Source organism: Pungitius pungitius, chromosome 1 (assembly GCF_949316345.1).
Source record: "Pungitius pungitius chromosome 1, fPunPun2.1, whole genome shotgun sequence".
In the NCBI taxonomy this organism is placed as follows: Eukaryota; Metazoa; Chordata; class Actinopteri; order Perciformes; family Gasterosteidae; genus Pungitius; species Pungitius pungitius.
The window spans coordinates 22,702,398-22,718,509 of NC_084900.1; the positions used below are offsets into that span (position 1 = coordinate 22,702,398).

The 16,112-nt window shown below is 45.8% G+C and overlaps 2 protein-coding genes across 3 annotated transcripts; one reads left to right on the forward strand and one right to left on the reverse strand.

The window, feature by feature from the left end:
- Positions 1–361: 361 nt before the first annotated feature.
- Positions 362–9,342, reverse strand: ampd1 (adenosine monophosphate deaminase 1 (isoform M)). 2 transcript variants are annotated; one of them, XM_062563223.1, is made up of 15 exons: positions 9,125–9,342; positions 6,631–6,796; positions 6,346–6,517; positions 5,574–5,739; positions 5,256–5,475; positions 4,795–4,924; positions 4,039–4,233; positions 3,524–3,655; positions 3,263–3,426; positions 2,924–3,050; positions 2,378–2,541; positions 2,124–2,244; positions 1,387–1,560; positions 935–1,045; positions 362–747 (listed from the first exon to the last, which is right to left on the reverse strand). In XM_062563223.1, exons 1-15 carry the CDS (start codon positions 9,144–9,146, stop codon positions 592–594), a joined length of 2,220 nt encoding a protein of 739 aa, XP_062419207.1. In that variant the 5' UTR covers positions 9,147–9,342; the 3' UTR covers positions 362–591. The 2 variants fall into 2 exon arrangements, with proteins under 2 accessions (XP_062419207.1, XP_062419208.1); XM_062563224.1 differs by lacking the exon at positions 9,125–9,342 and adding an exon at positions 7,497–9,078.
- Positions 9,343–14,529: 5,187 nt separating this feature from the next.
- Positions 14,530–16,076, forward strand: rassf11 (Ras association domain family member 11). The gene is made up of 2 exons (XM_037481180.2): positions 14,530–14,632; positions 14,752–16,076. The coding sequence occupies exons 1-2, from the start codon at positions 14,530–14,532 to the stop codon at positions 16,074–16,076; spliced, it is 1,428 nt and encodes a 475-aa protein (XP_037337077.2).
- The last annotated feature ends 36 nt before the right edge of the window (positions 16,077–16,112 follow it).

Sequence of the window (16,112 nt, forward strand, 5' to 3'; positions counted from 1 at the left end):
TTATTTTCTAAGAAGCCATTTAACTTCCGGTTTTGATCAGGGTGTTTCTGTCGAGCTTGACGTGCTGCGAAAAAGTTTGTTTGAATCTTCCCGATCCAAAGGAGACGACGTCATCACATCATCTGCTGCAGCTGTCATCAGCCAATAAATGCCGTTGTCTTCCGGTGTCCTGGGAAATACGGTTAGGAGCCTCACCTGCACGACGCAACGAGCCAATGGTTGATAGGCTATATTTCTTTCATTTATGAAACATGTGATAGGTGAAAGGAACCGATGGACAGCGTTCAAGTTGCCTTGATAAACATATCGCCAGTGTCATCTGCTATGGGTCCTTTTCACTTTTGAGAACTACACACAAATACATTGTGTTATTCACATTTTATTCACTTTCATTCTCACACATGAGGTTTCTCCACATGGAAAGCACACGCTGTGATGTACCACGTCAGTAAGTGTGCAGATTTATACAGTGAAGAGTAAAAAGGTTTCTTCCCCCACAGGAGAAAACATCAGTGTCTTAGAAGGTTACTTTGATTTACTGATTTGATTGTTTAAAAGTTTCTGTGAAAAACAGCCTTTTCCAAGTCGTGTTTAATCTGACTTCACGCCGTCCTTGATGAGGTTGAGCTCGTAGCACAGGGTCTCGTAGCGATACGCCATGCGGATCTGGGCCACGTTGGTCTTACGGATGTCGTTGCCCTCGGGGCCCTCCTTGAGGTAGTCCTTACCCAGGAAGTGGCTCTTCTCCTGGAACGCAGAAGAAATGGACAAGCATGTTTTGCCGGTTTGTCGAACGGGACGCTTAAAGGCCTTTGAGCAGCCTGTGCGGTGATTTAAAGTGAAGAAACATGTCTCCGAGCTGGAATTTCCCCCCACAATGGTCTCTGTTATGAAAAGCTAGACATGCCTTTCAGGCTTTTTATTAGTGTGTTACCTCGTGAGACATTGCGCTCTGCAGAACACTGTTCCTGGAGATCTCACACATGTCGCAGGTACTGAGCTTGAACACCTGGGCTGCAATGGCGTACTCTTCCATCAGGGGTTCCTGTAGAGATAAAGGCCCAGCCTTACACTTTGATGCTTGGATCACGCAGACACAGCTATACTAGATACAATTCCCATGAACCGTCAAAGGCAGCCGTTACCAACCGTAACTGCGTCCATGCAGCTGACATTGTTGAACCACTATCTGCACATTCAGTGCGGCACGGTGCTCACAATGCACGGCCATTTCATTGTTCTACTTCCTTTCCGTTGGATTGTGCAGTAAACTACATGTTCTGTACAGTCAGAAAGCAAAAACGCATTCAAATGCATTCATCTGTAGACGGAACACAATGCTCATTATACAGAGCACAGAATGCGCCATTGTCCGTGTGCTCAGACCTTGGTGTAGTGGAACTGCATGGGGTCGTCGGTGGAGAGCGAGACCACAAGGCCTTTCTTGTGGAACTCCAGCAGCGGGTTCTTGGCGTATTCCAGGAACAAGCTGTTGTTGCTGAGAGGGGACATGGCGATGGGGATTTGGGTCAGGAAGTAGAGGTACTGCAGCACAGGACTCTGAGGGGTGGACGGTGGACAGATATGATCGCATTCGGACAACTTGGGACATTACCTGTCGACGCATCAATGACTACACAGATGAAAATGCCCCTTGTGAAATCAATCAAGAGTCATCCTTCCTAGCATAAACCACACCAATGTACATCACAGGAGACATTCTGAGGAAGGAAAGATACAGATACATAGCATCAATGGATCTCCTGTCAGGTTTTCACAATCCACAAGTATGGAGCATCATCAACTTCGTGCTTTCAAAGGGTTTTTGACTAAATGAGAAACCTTTTTCTATAATATATATTTGTGAATGTCATCTTAGTTTTTTATTTATAGTATAGTAGTAGTAAGTATATACAGTATATCACCATGAATGTAACGCTGTAACTTTTGTTCAATGCAACATTGACAACACATTTTGGATTAAGAATTGTGCAATAGCTCTCCTGTAGGCAACAGGGATATAGTGAATTACCTTGAAACCTTGTGTTTCTTTTACAGAGCTGAAGTCTATAGCGAGTGGCCAAGCATGTGTGAGTAAGTGTATGTGTGAAGAGAGGACGGACCTTCTTGAGGTTGAGGCCGTGAGAGATGTTGTCAGCAGTCATGAAGGCAGCCAGCAGATGGGTGATGGCACCGGCCTCACCGCAGTGAGGCCTGAACGTGAACGTGTTCATGCCCCTCTCTCTACGAGGCGGGTGATAAGTACACGTGAACAACTATGTATACACACAGTGGGCGGAATCTCTCTAAAAAATGGCGCTTCTAGCTCAAACAGAGAAAATAAAAAACAGTGTGTGTACGGGTAAAAGTCACTGACCTGCGGAGCTGGTTGAGCACAGTGATGTTGGCATACATGTAGTAGATGTAGTAGGTGTAGGAGGGGTTTTTGACGATGTCCCACTCCTCTGGTTTGGGGCTCTTGGTGCAGAACATGTGACCACTGTGCTTGGACTCATCGTCCACACTGTCGAAACCTGTCACCTGGTGGCACAAAAGGTGGATTGATCAGGCAACGTTTGCGTGTCGTCGGCTTAGTGTGTGTGAGCTGTTATGGTTTATCGAGACGCCAGAATGCACTGGGGCGAGGGGTGTGTGAGTGAGAGTGGACCGCCGCGTCTGTCCCTGGTTGAGCTGGCCTTCCGCAAACTGCTAAATATCTTTTGCTGTCCAGTTATGGCCACATGCTCAAGCCCCGCCCCTCTCAAAACACCTTTCTTCACGTGCTGGGTACACCGCCGATGACACAGCCGTTCGCGCGCACACTGACACACAGCTTCTAAGTGGGCCTTTTTTAAAGTTGAATCCGATTTTGCGCCGCGCCTCATGTGCAGTGTTCCTTTCTAGTGGTCTGTTTCTGACTCACGTGCTGGAGGAAGATGCTGAGATCTGGGTTGGACTGCGGGTTGATGGTGGCGTTGAACACGGGAAGGAAGATGTTCTCCAGCATCTTGCCAAAGTGGGGCACAAAGTTCCTGTCTCTGAAAATGTCGCTAAGATACAAGGGGGGGACCAAAACATTTAAATATGAATTATTTTAGTCCTTTAGAGCTTTTTTTGAACTCACACAAGATTAAAATGTATTCAAAATGATTCCCTAGCCAATTTTAAATCTATCATTTATGCACAAGGATTCATTACTCTGCCTATGTCTCACAGATGGGCCGGAGCTACATTAAAAAAAGAGTCAAAGAATCAGACTTACTAGATCCTGGGTATTTGAATCATCCATTTGAGGTTCGGGGAGAAGACTTTGTGCTTGACGAACCAGCCGGAGAGCTGTTGCCACTCGGTGGGTTTGCAGCCGTAGATGGACAGACGAGGCTCAGCATACTGGTACTTGGCGTCCTCCAGGTCACTGGCTACTTCCTGGTCAACGTAAAGGTCAAATGGACATAATATAGATTATTTCATTAATAAATGATATTCTTCAAGGACTGTTAATCTGGAATGTTCCTGATGTGACCTTGATGATGGTGGCAAAGTACTCTCCCCCGATGTGGTTCTCTGTCTTCATGTACAGGTCACGGAGCTCACTGGCTCCCACAGGGTTGTACTTGGCGTTGAATTTATCGAAACGCTGGAAGGTTTGTCTTCCCTTCAGAGAAACCACCACAAGACAAGAAAAGACATTTATGTCATCAAAGGTTGACCAAAGAGATGGGAACAACTAGATTGATGTATTAATATGAATTACTTTAAGAAGTAGTGTAAATAAGGAATTACTTTTTGAACGATTTAATGTGTAATTAGCTTGATAATTGCTTAAATTGGGAGCTTTTGATGCATTATTATGTTGTCCATCAGTATGTATATAAGACGTCAAACAGATTTCTTAGTCGGTGAACTTAAGTAAATACTTTGATGCTCTTTGACATAAGGAATCTGTGCAATTAAAAAAAGACAATTTTTCCTGTTTCCTCTACATTTGTGGTTCTTCCCATCTAAAGCCACCAACGTTTCAACGGGTGTGTAACGTACAGCATGCACATCCAGGGAGTCCACAGTGAGGTCATAAGGATGCAGGTGAAGGGACTCGAAGAGCTCCTTCATGGTGACCTCCTTGCCGTTGAGTTTGTGCACAACGCGCTCAGCGTCCACACGGTACGACCTTTTGATGAAGCGCAGCAGGTGCTTCTGGTTCATGCAGGCGGCAGCGTGGATGTGGGTGTCCACCTGGAGAGGCAATGGGAGGCAATGGGACAAGAGAGATTATGGGTTTTGTGTGGGTTGTAATAACTCTGCTTGGTAACAAGAGGCTGCTAAAGACACACAAAGTGAATGGCAGACATAAGCGGGGGCGACAAAATACACATTTTTAAATGTGACGTGAAGTTGAGTCAGGGATTCCAATGGTTTAGGTATGAAGATAAAGCTTGTTTTGTGTGACATGAATTAAAAGACATTCAATATTATTTGTATTTATTTACAGGAGTCCATATATAAAGACAAAGAAACAAACATACAATGCGGTACGAAAGCATTAAGAAAGCGGTATAGTCAGTAATAAAAACGAGAAAATAAGGTTAAAAAAAAGACAGACATTTGTTCCAATGGTTCTGCAGGCTCAGTTAAGTGATGGAAGAATGCAATGATCCCGTTTATTTTACTCTCTTCATCTAAGACCAGAGTAATTATATTTCATTTGTTGAAGCGGATTCCAAGTTATTTGTCCTGGTTTTATGTTTTAAAGCTAAATTAAGATAAGTTCGCATGCTAAATGTTTTCCATGGCTACCTTTCTGCAGTTGTAGAAGTCCCTGTGGGGGTTCATCTTCAGCTCCTTCATCTCCTCTATCTCATTCAGCATCTCATGCACATTGAACTTGGACATGAGGAACTTCAGACGGCGGTGAGTGTAAGTCTTACTGCAAAACAAACAAGAAGGATTTTAATATGTGAGCTGCAACGTTAGTTGCTGCCAAATAGCAGATTTGCAGATTGTTTAATTCAAGTCTTTAGAAAAGGAAAATGCTGATTTGAAGCTTTTCGTTATTGTGCGTTATTTTGTTGCGGATCCCCACCACCACCCGCTGCCAACTTGTGTTAAATTACAGTCACTAAAAACTGAGGGTCCTCGACAACGTCACATCACTTTTTAAGACCTGCATCGAGGAGGAATTGGATGCTGGTATCTACTGAGAGACCTTCATTCTAAAACCCCAAACAGACCAATCAGCATCATTTCAAAGGACTCACGTGGGGCCCTGTGCAATGAGCGCAATGAGGAAGTTCATGTCGTCGATGAAGGTGTCGTAGTCCGGGCAGGGCAGGCCTTTGGGCTGATGCTTGTCCGCGGCGGCAGCGTCGTTGTACACATAGATGACGCCGTCCTTCATGCGCGCGACATATCCCAGATTCTTTGGCAGGTTCTTGGTATCAAAGGGGTCCTCCCCCTTCTTTGGAGGGGCTGTGAAGACTGATGGATGGATACAAATGCAAATGATTGGCCTGGGGAGATCCCAATGGTTACAGAAATCACCCCACATAATCCGCCTCCACTCCTCCTCTCCTCACCTGGCTGCACCTGGTCTTCGGTCTTGAAGCTCCCCCCCTCAATCTCACGCAAGTACTCGGAGGTGGTCCGTGGGAAACGCTGGTAAGCCAGCCTCATGTACTTCTCCCTGATGGTCAGGGCGCGGTACACGCCCTTACAGGACAGCTCAAAGTCGTCCATGGTCACCTGATTGGCGGATGCCAGAGATGTCACATATAGAGGATGAGGCTTGGGTAAAATGTCAGATTTCTCTTGAGATTTGAAATGATGGAATGTTCATCGCATTTAGTTTCTAGAGCTAGTGGTGAGCATGTTAGCAGATAAAGTAAAGGGGCTTTCACTGGTAATTATTGAATAATAAGGACATAAATTAGAATTTTCGCTCTTTGTTTTTTTTTCATTAGATGTCTGAAAACCTTTTTCAAGATTTTTAAAAATTCTATTTTATTGTAAAATATTTACGTTTAACACAGAAACTGTTTTAAATGATCATGGAAGCTTTTTATATAATCTTTTTAAAAATACTTTTTAATTTAGCTTTTTTAAAATACAATTTTATTGTATAATATTTACATTTTATATTTTGCCCCCTTGTTTAGTCATTGTCACCAACCAACCAAACACCTGACATCCCCTCATCTCTGCTCAACTCGATGACTTGCTGCTTACCGCTAAATTTTCTACAAAGAAGACTCTTTATGATTCTAACAAAGTGTGTGATCTAAAAGTAAAAAGGCAAACAAAGTAGTTGGCCAGTGAATTTGGATTAGATATAATAAAAGACGACAGTACCCCAGAGGCGTAGTCTCCGATGATGGCCACTCTCTGGAAGTCCGGCACTTCCAGGTAGGTGGGCGTGTCCACCTCCACTGACACGACGGCCGTAGAAGCAGTCACATGGGTAGCAGACGCATTGGCAGCTGCCGCCGGGACGTTCATGGTGCGGCAGCGCTGGTGTCTCTTGCTGTGTGTGCGGAGAGGCGAGGTGAATAGTTACTCACATGCAAATGGAACGCCTCAAAATATCTAATTTCCTAACTGTGCAATGAAATCATAACACATAAACTCGCTCCTCACCGCTTCTCAGCGTCGTCCTCGGTGTGCAGATGGTGGGCCATCTCCTGGTGCATGATAGGACAGTCCTCATCCACATCAAACATGGAGATCTCATCACGGGTGTCCTCGCTTTTGGTCTCGGACGCAAAGACCTGCTCGGCGAAGGCCCGCATTTTATCATCGGTCTCTGTCAGGCACAGCAGTGGTTTGTTCAGAGAGTAGCGTGGCTGCATCCCGCTCCCGTCACTCGTTGCAGCCACAAACGCAACTTCTCTTCCCTCTAAACGCTGCGCCATGATGCACGACTGCAGAATGCTCCACGGGGGGACGAGCGCCGCACACGACATCGGACATCACGACGAAAAAAAAGAGGCCAGATCCAAGCCTGACGTTTGCAGACTGCGGCCCATGCGTTGTGCACGAGGACAAAGGGTGACCCGGCCGCTACAAGTCTGCAGCTCTGACCTCCAGTTCTGTCCCATGCAGACAGAGGAGTGATGAAGCACTGGCACACGCTGGCGACACGGCTCACGGCGGGTTTAACTCCAGATAATCTCTCGCTGTAGATTTGACATGCGGTTATTATTTGCACCCCATGAGCCCCCCAATGCAATTTTCGATGAGGATTTACTTTGAGACAAATGACAGGAGCAGAGGGTGACGGCGGGAAATGACTGGAGTTATGACCTAAGCTACACAGCAGTTCTCCAACAGGCGTTCAAATCCCATGAGCAACGGGATGACATCACACATCACCTGATGCCCAACCCATCAAGCTCACATGCACTTTTTTTTTTGCTTGGAGCGACATTTCAAGTAAACGCCAAGATGGCGTCACATTTGACGAAACGGATGTGGGGTTTTACATCTCACCCTTTCGTACTTACTCTGTTGACCTGTTGACCCGGCAAGTTAACAGAACCGCCCAGAGCAAAGCCCGAAGGAAAAGAGTGTTAGGAAATGAATTGGTTAGAAAGGTGATGAACAAACCCAAAACAACCACTGTGTTCTACAGTAGAAGACAAATGTGTCTGTAGTTATGAATACATAACATTTTAGTCGCAGAGATCGGATGTTTATCAGTTATAACCCAAACAAAGATACATTTCACCTGGTTCAAACAAGTCTGAAGTTGAATTAAGTCGTTTGTGTGTCGCGCATTGAGCCAGTGACCATTCACGTGGTGCAGGAGTTACCTGAGACCACCTGGGAAAGTCATTAGTTGATAAAACTGTTCACATTCATTCAGGTTTTCATTGGTGCTGCTCATTTCGAAAAGTTTAGTTAAAATCCACTATACCAGAGAACCAGTATTGAATGCGAATAGAGTAATAAATGGTTTGCATTTCCACTGTACACCATTTTCATATGGAATAGATGTTCATTTACCAACGTCCATGTGCATTCAAGTGCACTTTCGAGATTTTTTGCCGATGTGAACATCTCACATTCATACAGTAAACCACGTATTTCAAAAAGCTTCAAATCTTCCTTGAGCTCCATATGAAGTTTCTCAGCTCCATACTCACTTCCTCCCTCCGCTGAGTATGCAAAAAGTCCCGGGCAGGGTGGGGCAGTCCAGGTTAGAGGAAAAGCCACAGAAAAAACACTATACCATTGATAGTTTGTTGTCTACATTGGTGGATTTTGTTTTATTTTAGTAAACGAACGGGCCCTTTAAGACTCATCTGAACGTCAGTTGAGTTTCATCGTCTTCGCGTCAGGTTGTGCCGACACATTGAGCCCATTCTGCAAATAATTACAACCATCAAGCTCTTCAGGTTCACGTTTCCCACATTTCTATTTTTCACCCTTACCGACAATGTGTCATCTTACTTGCCCGATGCCCACAACCTGGGGGAAGTAAGCCGATAATTTGCAGCTATTACAACAGCATCAATAATGAAGTCATGATTCAGCTTTTTGTACTTGCGATGAACTACACAGGAGCACTAAAAGGCAAAGCACAAATGAAGAATGACCTGATCTTTATTTCAACTTGACCTCCCGAGAATCTTCTAAAGCACATGAAAAGTATGTTGACATTAGAATCACAAAATGCATTTAAAACTTTGTTGCCTTGTGATGACTGTTTTCTTGAACTATGTGCATTTTAAACCCAATGAAGCTTTAGTTAAAGCTGTCAGTGCCAAACATATGGGAGTTTACTAATTCAACAGCTGTTGATATTACACAATAGAGGTGTCCACCCTGTAACATGCATTCAAGGCATCTTTGCAAGGTCTTTGGATATCTTGCTTTTATCATTTCAATACTTCAACGATCTAACATGAAGGAGGAGATGTTTTTTTTTTCTTCATATGTTGGCCCAAATGTTGCCTGAATCTGTTAAACACATGGAACCATGTCCCAGATCAACAGGTCACAGACCTCCTGCCCACTCACACTGAACCTTATTTGAATTTTCCCAACCGAAAAAGCATATTTTCTAAAGTCATGTATCGGCGTAAAATAGAGACTTGAGACGAGAGTGCACGTTTCTGCCCATACTCACCCGGCATTACGTTTTTCGGCATGGTGACACTCTCCCAGACGGACGGTAAAGGGTGCTCAGCGACTGGACCTCTGTAGGGGGAGAAGTGTGAAGCCCTGTGCTCTGTCCGGGCGATATCAAGCTCCTTCTGCCCCTCACGTGTAACCGGCGATGCCCACACGGGATTCGCCCGGGGCGTAAGCGGAGGGGGGGACACTTAGTGTCCAACTCTATTTTTAAAGTTGCCTTTGCACACAGGAATCCCAGACGGCCATAGTGTGTGGACAAACAGACGGGTAAGCAGGGCTCTTGTATTATATAACCCCCCCCCCCCCCACGTGGGGCACAAGTGGCTCTGCACATGTTGGGTGTGTTCTTACGTTGGCTTTCTACCCGCTGAAAAGGGAAAAGGTGGAGAAAATAGTTACTGTGTGGTGAAGTGTTTTGAAGAATTTTGAAATGATGACGTTTTTTAGCACAAGTGAAATGGAATCTCACCCCGAGTCGACTTCCATTTGAAATCATGCAAATATGTTAGTTCTAAGGCCTTGAGTCCGAGAGGTGTTATATTTGGTTTTATTCCAATAATAAGGAAGGGAATAGATGCTTTAGAATAACATTGCGTGAGTACATTTACATTTTAAATCAGGCCTTTTTAAAATAATTTAACTTGAAGTGTGAACATTTGTTCCTTTTCCAGGGCAGTCTACCCAATAGTTAATGAGATATTTCAGTCCGGACCAAAGTGGTACGCCACCCGATGGCCTTGGGTGAAAGTAATATCCACTGGGCCGTAAGTAGAGGTGCTTACAAATAAACTGCCCTGAAATAGCATATATTTTATATAAATAACACGGAAAGAAATAAATGAATCAAATTATTACATTTTCCAACAGATAACAAGACGTATCAAACATTAAAAGTAGGGCTGTCAACATTAATGCATTAATCTATGCCAGTGTTTCTCAACTGGTGGGTCGCGACCCCGTTTGTAGTGGGTCGCGGGCCTTAGCATGGGAGAATTAAAAAAAAAAATCATCCTGTGATTTTATTGTGAAGGGACTTGCAGTGTCTGTTTTTTTCCGGCTCGTCCGTCCATGTTCCCCCCCCCCCGTCGACACCGCTAGCACCCCCGCCAGACAAGTTGAGAACCACTGATCTATGCGATTAATGCACCAATTCTTTTAGACGCCATTAATGCTCCTTTGTTTACTTGCGGTCCACGTGCTGCAGTCAGTTACCACCACAGCGCCCTGTGAGCGGCTGTTCTCACGCTCAGCTCATATTGTCCAGAAGAGCAGCGTTGGCTCCAGAAAGCGTGAGCCTGCTCGTCTGCCTCAGCACTGGGCTGAATGTGGAAGATGTTTAGGCACAATTAAATCACTTTTTGCACGACAGATTTAAATGTCAGTTCACGAAGATCACGTTATGCTGTTGTGTTGATAAATGTTAAAGATGACAGTGTCAATGGTGCCTCAAATCGCCATTAATGGCGATTAAAATGAATTTCAAAATGTGCGATTAATTAATGTGTTTTAATCTACTAACCCATAACTTACTAACCATAGCTTTAGCTTACTAACCCATAGCATATATTTTATATTTTTATCCAATTCCTGCACTACGTTGACTGTTGTCCATTGTTTGTGTTTTCTCCTCCCCATGTCTCTGTTTCAATCTGTTCTTCACAGGTGTGGTGAGTTGCTGCTGACGATGCGGGCGTGGCCAGGTGATTCTCCAGCCAATCCAGCGCGGCTCTCCTCTATAAATGTTTGTTTGTGAGAGCTTGCGGGGAGGTTGTTGGGATAGAGGTTTTGAGAGAAACGTTGAGATTTATGTTGCTTTTTAAAACTGTGTTTTATGTACTTACCCCAAGAGCGCTGTGGAGCAGGGCTAGGTAAGATACCCTGGGGTCTACATACACACATGGAAAAAACCTCTGTTAGACCCACTAGGTGAGAAGCCAGTGCCTGTCACCCAGTGTATTGTAGCAGTTTAGGTAAGTGGTGTGATAGGTTAGATTGTGGTAGGTAGGTTTAGAGGAATAGGGAAGCTCAGGGTCCTTTTGTTTCTTTGCTTTGACAGACCGCTGGCACCGCCCTACTCCACAGGCCTTGCTACCTGTTAGCCCTCCTATCCCCTGTCTCCCTATTTGTGTGTATTTATATGGTATGTACTTATCATTTCTTTTCATTATTTTGTGGAAAATAAACTCTCCATTCTGTACTTTTTTTTTTGTAGCAGCGTGTTTTATTATTGATTGATATTGTGGTGCACAGTGTACAGGTTCCGGCATCCAACAGGTGTGGTCTTGGGCAGTTACGCCCCACCTCCTCTTCCGAGCTGGGGTGGAGGCGTAACAATCGGACATATTTATAGCAATAAACGATTCTGGATTCCTGATTCCTATTGACAGCACTAATTAAAAGACACTCAAATGTCCAGTATTTGTTGATCTATATAATATGTAGCTATGCAGAAGATTTCATCGTTATTTGTCATGGTTTTTATGTGGCTTTGTTGTGTGTAAAGCAGCGGCAAAGTTGCAGAACTTCACAGAAACACTTTTTCAAGGAATATGTCATATTTGGACTGCGTTGAGCACCCAAACCAAAATCCATTCAACCCCACAGTGTCCGGATGGGTGTAGAAAGCGTTCATTTTGGGTTGTTCATGTCAAGGCACATTTACTTGTGTCACAGTTCTGCTTCTGTGTGCAGCTTGAAGACACTAAACAAGCCATCTCTAGGGAATGTGATCCTAAATGTCAACGTTCCTCTCAGGGTGCCACTGGTGAAAGCGATCAAATTAGACATTGGCAGTAAGATGAGAAGAAATAAAAATGCCAGGCAGGCACTTTTATGACATTTTGTTAATTATGTTTTTAAGGAAAATACATTTCAAAAGCTTGCATGCCAGATGAAACGCCCTGGTGGTTAGAATTTAACTGGTGACACAAGCAGGAAATGTTCTGACATGAAGAAATTGAATCCTCATGTTTTTGCTAAAATGCCATTTAGCTTGTTTTCAATAAGAAACTAATTGTAGTTTCGGACAAAAAACAACCTGATGAGCAAAGTTCGAGGGTCTACGTTTCCTTGTGTGTTTCCTTTGTGCTCCACTTCCACAGCCCTCACGTGAACTTCGAGGAAAAACCTATTAAAGGCAAATGGCAACAAAGTCACAGGCTGACATCGATGAAGTGTTCTCAGAGGACCTGCTCTTCCGTGGACGAGGGGTCTGTCAGTGCTCCTGAGAGGGCAACCTGAGAGGTCATCAGCAGCTGCACGTGTGGAGGACACGGTCAAGAGGTAGTCAACATTTCACCATCTTATATTACTCCTATCAAGATCACCCGGGCTGTCAGGCGCTGGCAAATCACAACAGGTGCTCGGCTGTCCTGCTCACAAGTCTGCTTTAACATGTTTCCACTTCATTACGGAGTTCATCACGATGTAACGAACGCAATACAACCCCCTACATGTACATATCTCTAATATGTGACATTTTGTTTTGTGGGAAATGTGCCCGGTGTCAGGTTACGTTTTGACTACAGCTTCTACCTGCATGCGGGGAGACATCCGAGACCTGTGCCGCAGCCACACAGACTTCTGACATAAAACATCAGTGCGGCATAACCGGCGCGTCAGTGCACGTCGTCTGTTAGTTGGACCCGCAGGATTCACGGCATCCAACATCTTTCATTTGAGGAAACGCAAATCACCGCAACTTGAAGGCCGCCTGCAGCAGAGCGAGATGAGGCGATGGCGGCGCATGGAGCAGCGTGGTGCGCTGGGAACCACGAGGGTGGTGGTTTGACTCCCGGCTGCTCCATGTGCCATGTCGAAGTTTCCCTGAGCAAGACACATAACCCATAATTCCTCCCGAGGGCAAATGTAAGCCATGGGTTAAAATGCAATGTCAGTCGCTTTGGATAAAAGTCAGTTAAATGACATGTAACGTTATCTCTGCCAGGTGGGTTTCCAATCCCTCTGCTACACGGAGGGATTAAAGGAATAGACACTAACGGGCTGCAAACGCAATGAACTGCTCGAACACACTTTATTTTTAAAAAAAGTAGCGGCGATCTGCTGAGTGAGGCACAGTGTGAGTGGTACTTCGATCAGCTGTTTGTGGTAAACCCTTCAATACAAATGCAGTGAGCCAAAGAAGAGCAGGCGGGACGTCCGTACCGCCACTTTGGCTTGTCATTCACCTCAATTTGGGCGCGCGGTAGCACATGGGGAGTGGGGCGATGCAATGTGGGTCATCTCTGGTGGCTCCTAGAGGCCCCTGGCGCCTGTAAGAAGGGAGCGAGTCAATGAAAAGTGTTGTGATAAAGCGTCTGATTGGGTAAGGCCTGACTTTAATTATAGTGGCACTCGTATGACATTTTTGTAGGTCAATCCCCCAAAACAAACAGCCAACAGCATTCCTCTTATGGATTTGGACTATTGGAGCAGAAATAAGTTCTGTGGTAAAGAAACTTCATTATACATAGATTATATGGATCTTTTATGAGTATAACCAACAGAGCTGGAAAGGTCTGGTGCTCTCGATAGTTGTAAAAAGATGTATAAGCTACAAAATTTAAATTCTAAATGTCATATTGTATAAAAAGCTTTTTTTTTCAAGGCCGTGTTAACCAAACCTATTAATACAACCAATCCACTTCAATAAGAGGGAACCAGACGTGCCAAAATGATTACCTCTTTGGTTTTAGGACTCACTCCTTTAGCACTTTACATCAGTTTAAGCAGTGAGGAATGTGCATGATCGTAATGGTCACTGGCGCAGATTTCAGTTCAACATGTTTACATTTTCAGTTTGGATTGTAATCACGCTTCCTGTGTGAAAGATAAAGGAACACCCAGATCTAAAACCAGAATAACACTGGCGAAAACTTATGTCTTATACATGACTCGAAAGTTTCATAAGTGGTGAAATTGCCCTGATTAACACAACCCTAAATACATACACATTTAAACTATGACATTGTATGAGTATCAAAGTTATATCCGTCGCAGAGCTTTACATAAACAGTGTAATTGAATGTTGCTGTGTTTTTTTTTTTTTTTTTCCTCCAGGCAAAATGGAAACGATATAAGATGGGTGGGATCAGGCACCATCCTCCATCAGCAACCCTAATTGCTCTTAATCGCTCACGAGTTCCTCCCGACCAGACAGTTCCCGCAGAGTAGAGGAGAGGTCCAAGCGTCTGTACGGAACCCGAGAAACGGTAGGTGCTTTTAAACATTTCCTTTTACCAACACCATTCCTAAATGTTAGTTCTGTTCATTGGGCGGCAGCATGAAGGGCCACACAAAACCAAGGCTTTCATCTCTCCTCGACCGACACGACGGGCAGACAGATATTAGTGCACGGCTTGTAAACGTCCTGTGTCCACGTTGTACAGATCAGGCACAATGGAAGTGACGGTGCTGGTGGATGGTCTGCCACGCGTGGTTTGTGGCGTCACCGCGGAAACGACCTGTCAAGACGTGGTCATAGCGTTGGCTCAAGCCACGGGTATGTATGTAAGCATGCATGCTTATATGAATGTATATCCGTGGCTCCAAGTGGTTAACTGGTCTATGTCCTGGCGTGCTAAAAGCCACAAGGTTGTCGTCGTCCTCCTTCCCCTGCAGGTCGACCCGGGCGCTACACGCTGCAGGAGAAGTTCAAGGACTTTGAGCGCTGCATGGCCCCCGATGAACGCCCTCTGGAGACGCTCCAGAAATACGGCGAGCAGGCCAGGGAAGTCCGACTCATGCTGCGCCACAACGGCCCCTCGGCCTCTGAAGACGTCGGCAGGGCAAAGGTCGGCCGGTACCAGCCCTGCCCGCCGTTGAGAAGGAAAGACGCCGGTGCCAGGACGCGGCGGGGTAGCGGCCCCGCTTGTTTGCATCGCCAAAGCCTGCCGCCGCTGTCCTGCTCAAAGCAAGAGGCCGAGCACCTAAAAAAAGAGGAGCTGAAAAGGCCCAAAAGAAAGTCCCTGACCCTCATGGAGGAGGCGTGGGAATGGCTGGAGAGTCTGGGCAAAGGGAAGGTCTACAGCACGGCCCGGGACAAGGAGGGCGGCAAGAAGGCCGAGAAAAGGAACCGGAACTCTCTGGGCATTTCGCTCACTGTTGACGAAAGCGACCCAGCGAGCGGCGGTAGTAAAAGTAAAGGCAAGGCCAGGGGTCAGAAAGGTGTAAAGTCCCATCTGGATCAAACGTCCTGCTGCATGGGAAATCAGACGAGGGGTAAAGAGAGCAAAGGCCTTGAGGCGAAGCCCGACATTTTGTTCGGTTCAAACAATGCGACTCAAGACGAGAAAACGGGTCTGAGAGAAACGATAATACACCAAGTGAGCCGCCTGCAGGACTTGCAGGTCCAGATAGCTCACGTGGACCAACTGGTTTCGGAGCTCGAGGAGCAACAGGGGCTTAAAAAAGCCCAGCAGGAAGCGCAGCAGAGGATAATCCAGGAGGAGATGGAGCAGATCGAGTTTTGGGAGAACGAGTTAAAGGCAGAGGAGGCTTACGAGAAAGACTTGCAGCGGCAGTTCCTCCAGATGAAGGAAAACGCGTCGGGGTGCAAGGCCAAACTGGAGGATTACAAGCGCCAAATGCAGGGGCTCGATTTCTGCGCCGCTCAAACGGCGGCTGAACAAGATTCTAACGCCGGCGCCGACGCTGCCACGGATGTCACAGCCGAGCCAACCGAGGGCCGAGGACGCCAACAATCTGATCCAGATGGGGGAGTAGATGTTGGCAGGAAGCTCCCGCCCAGAGAGGACCTGAACGCCGCCGTTCACGCTCGACTTCCTGCAGGCCAGATGAAGGAGCGGCGGCCCACTGGGCCCAGCGAGTTGAGGGAGTGGTGGACGCGCTGGGCCCAAACCCAAGACGGCCAATCTGAGACCACTAAAAAGGCAGTGACTCACCGCTCTGAGCTCACCATCTACCTGGGGGGTAAAAAGGTCTGAATTTAAATGAACAGGTGAAAGCTTTAGTAGGTAAAA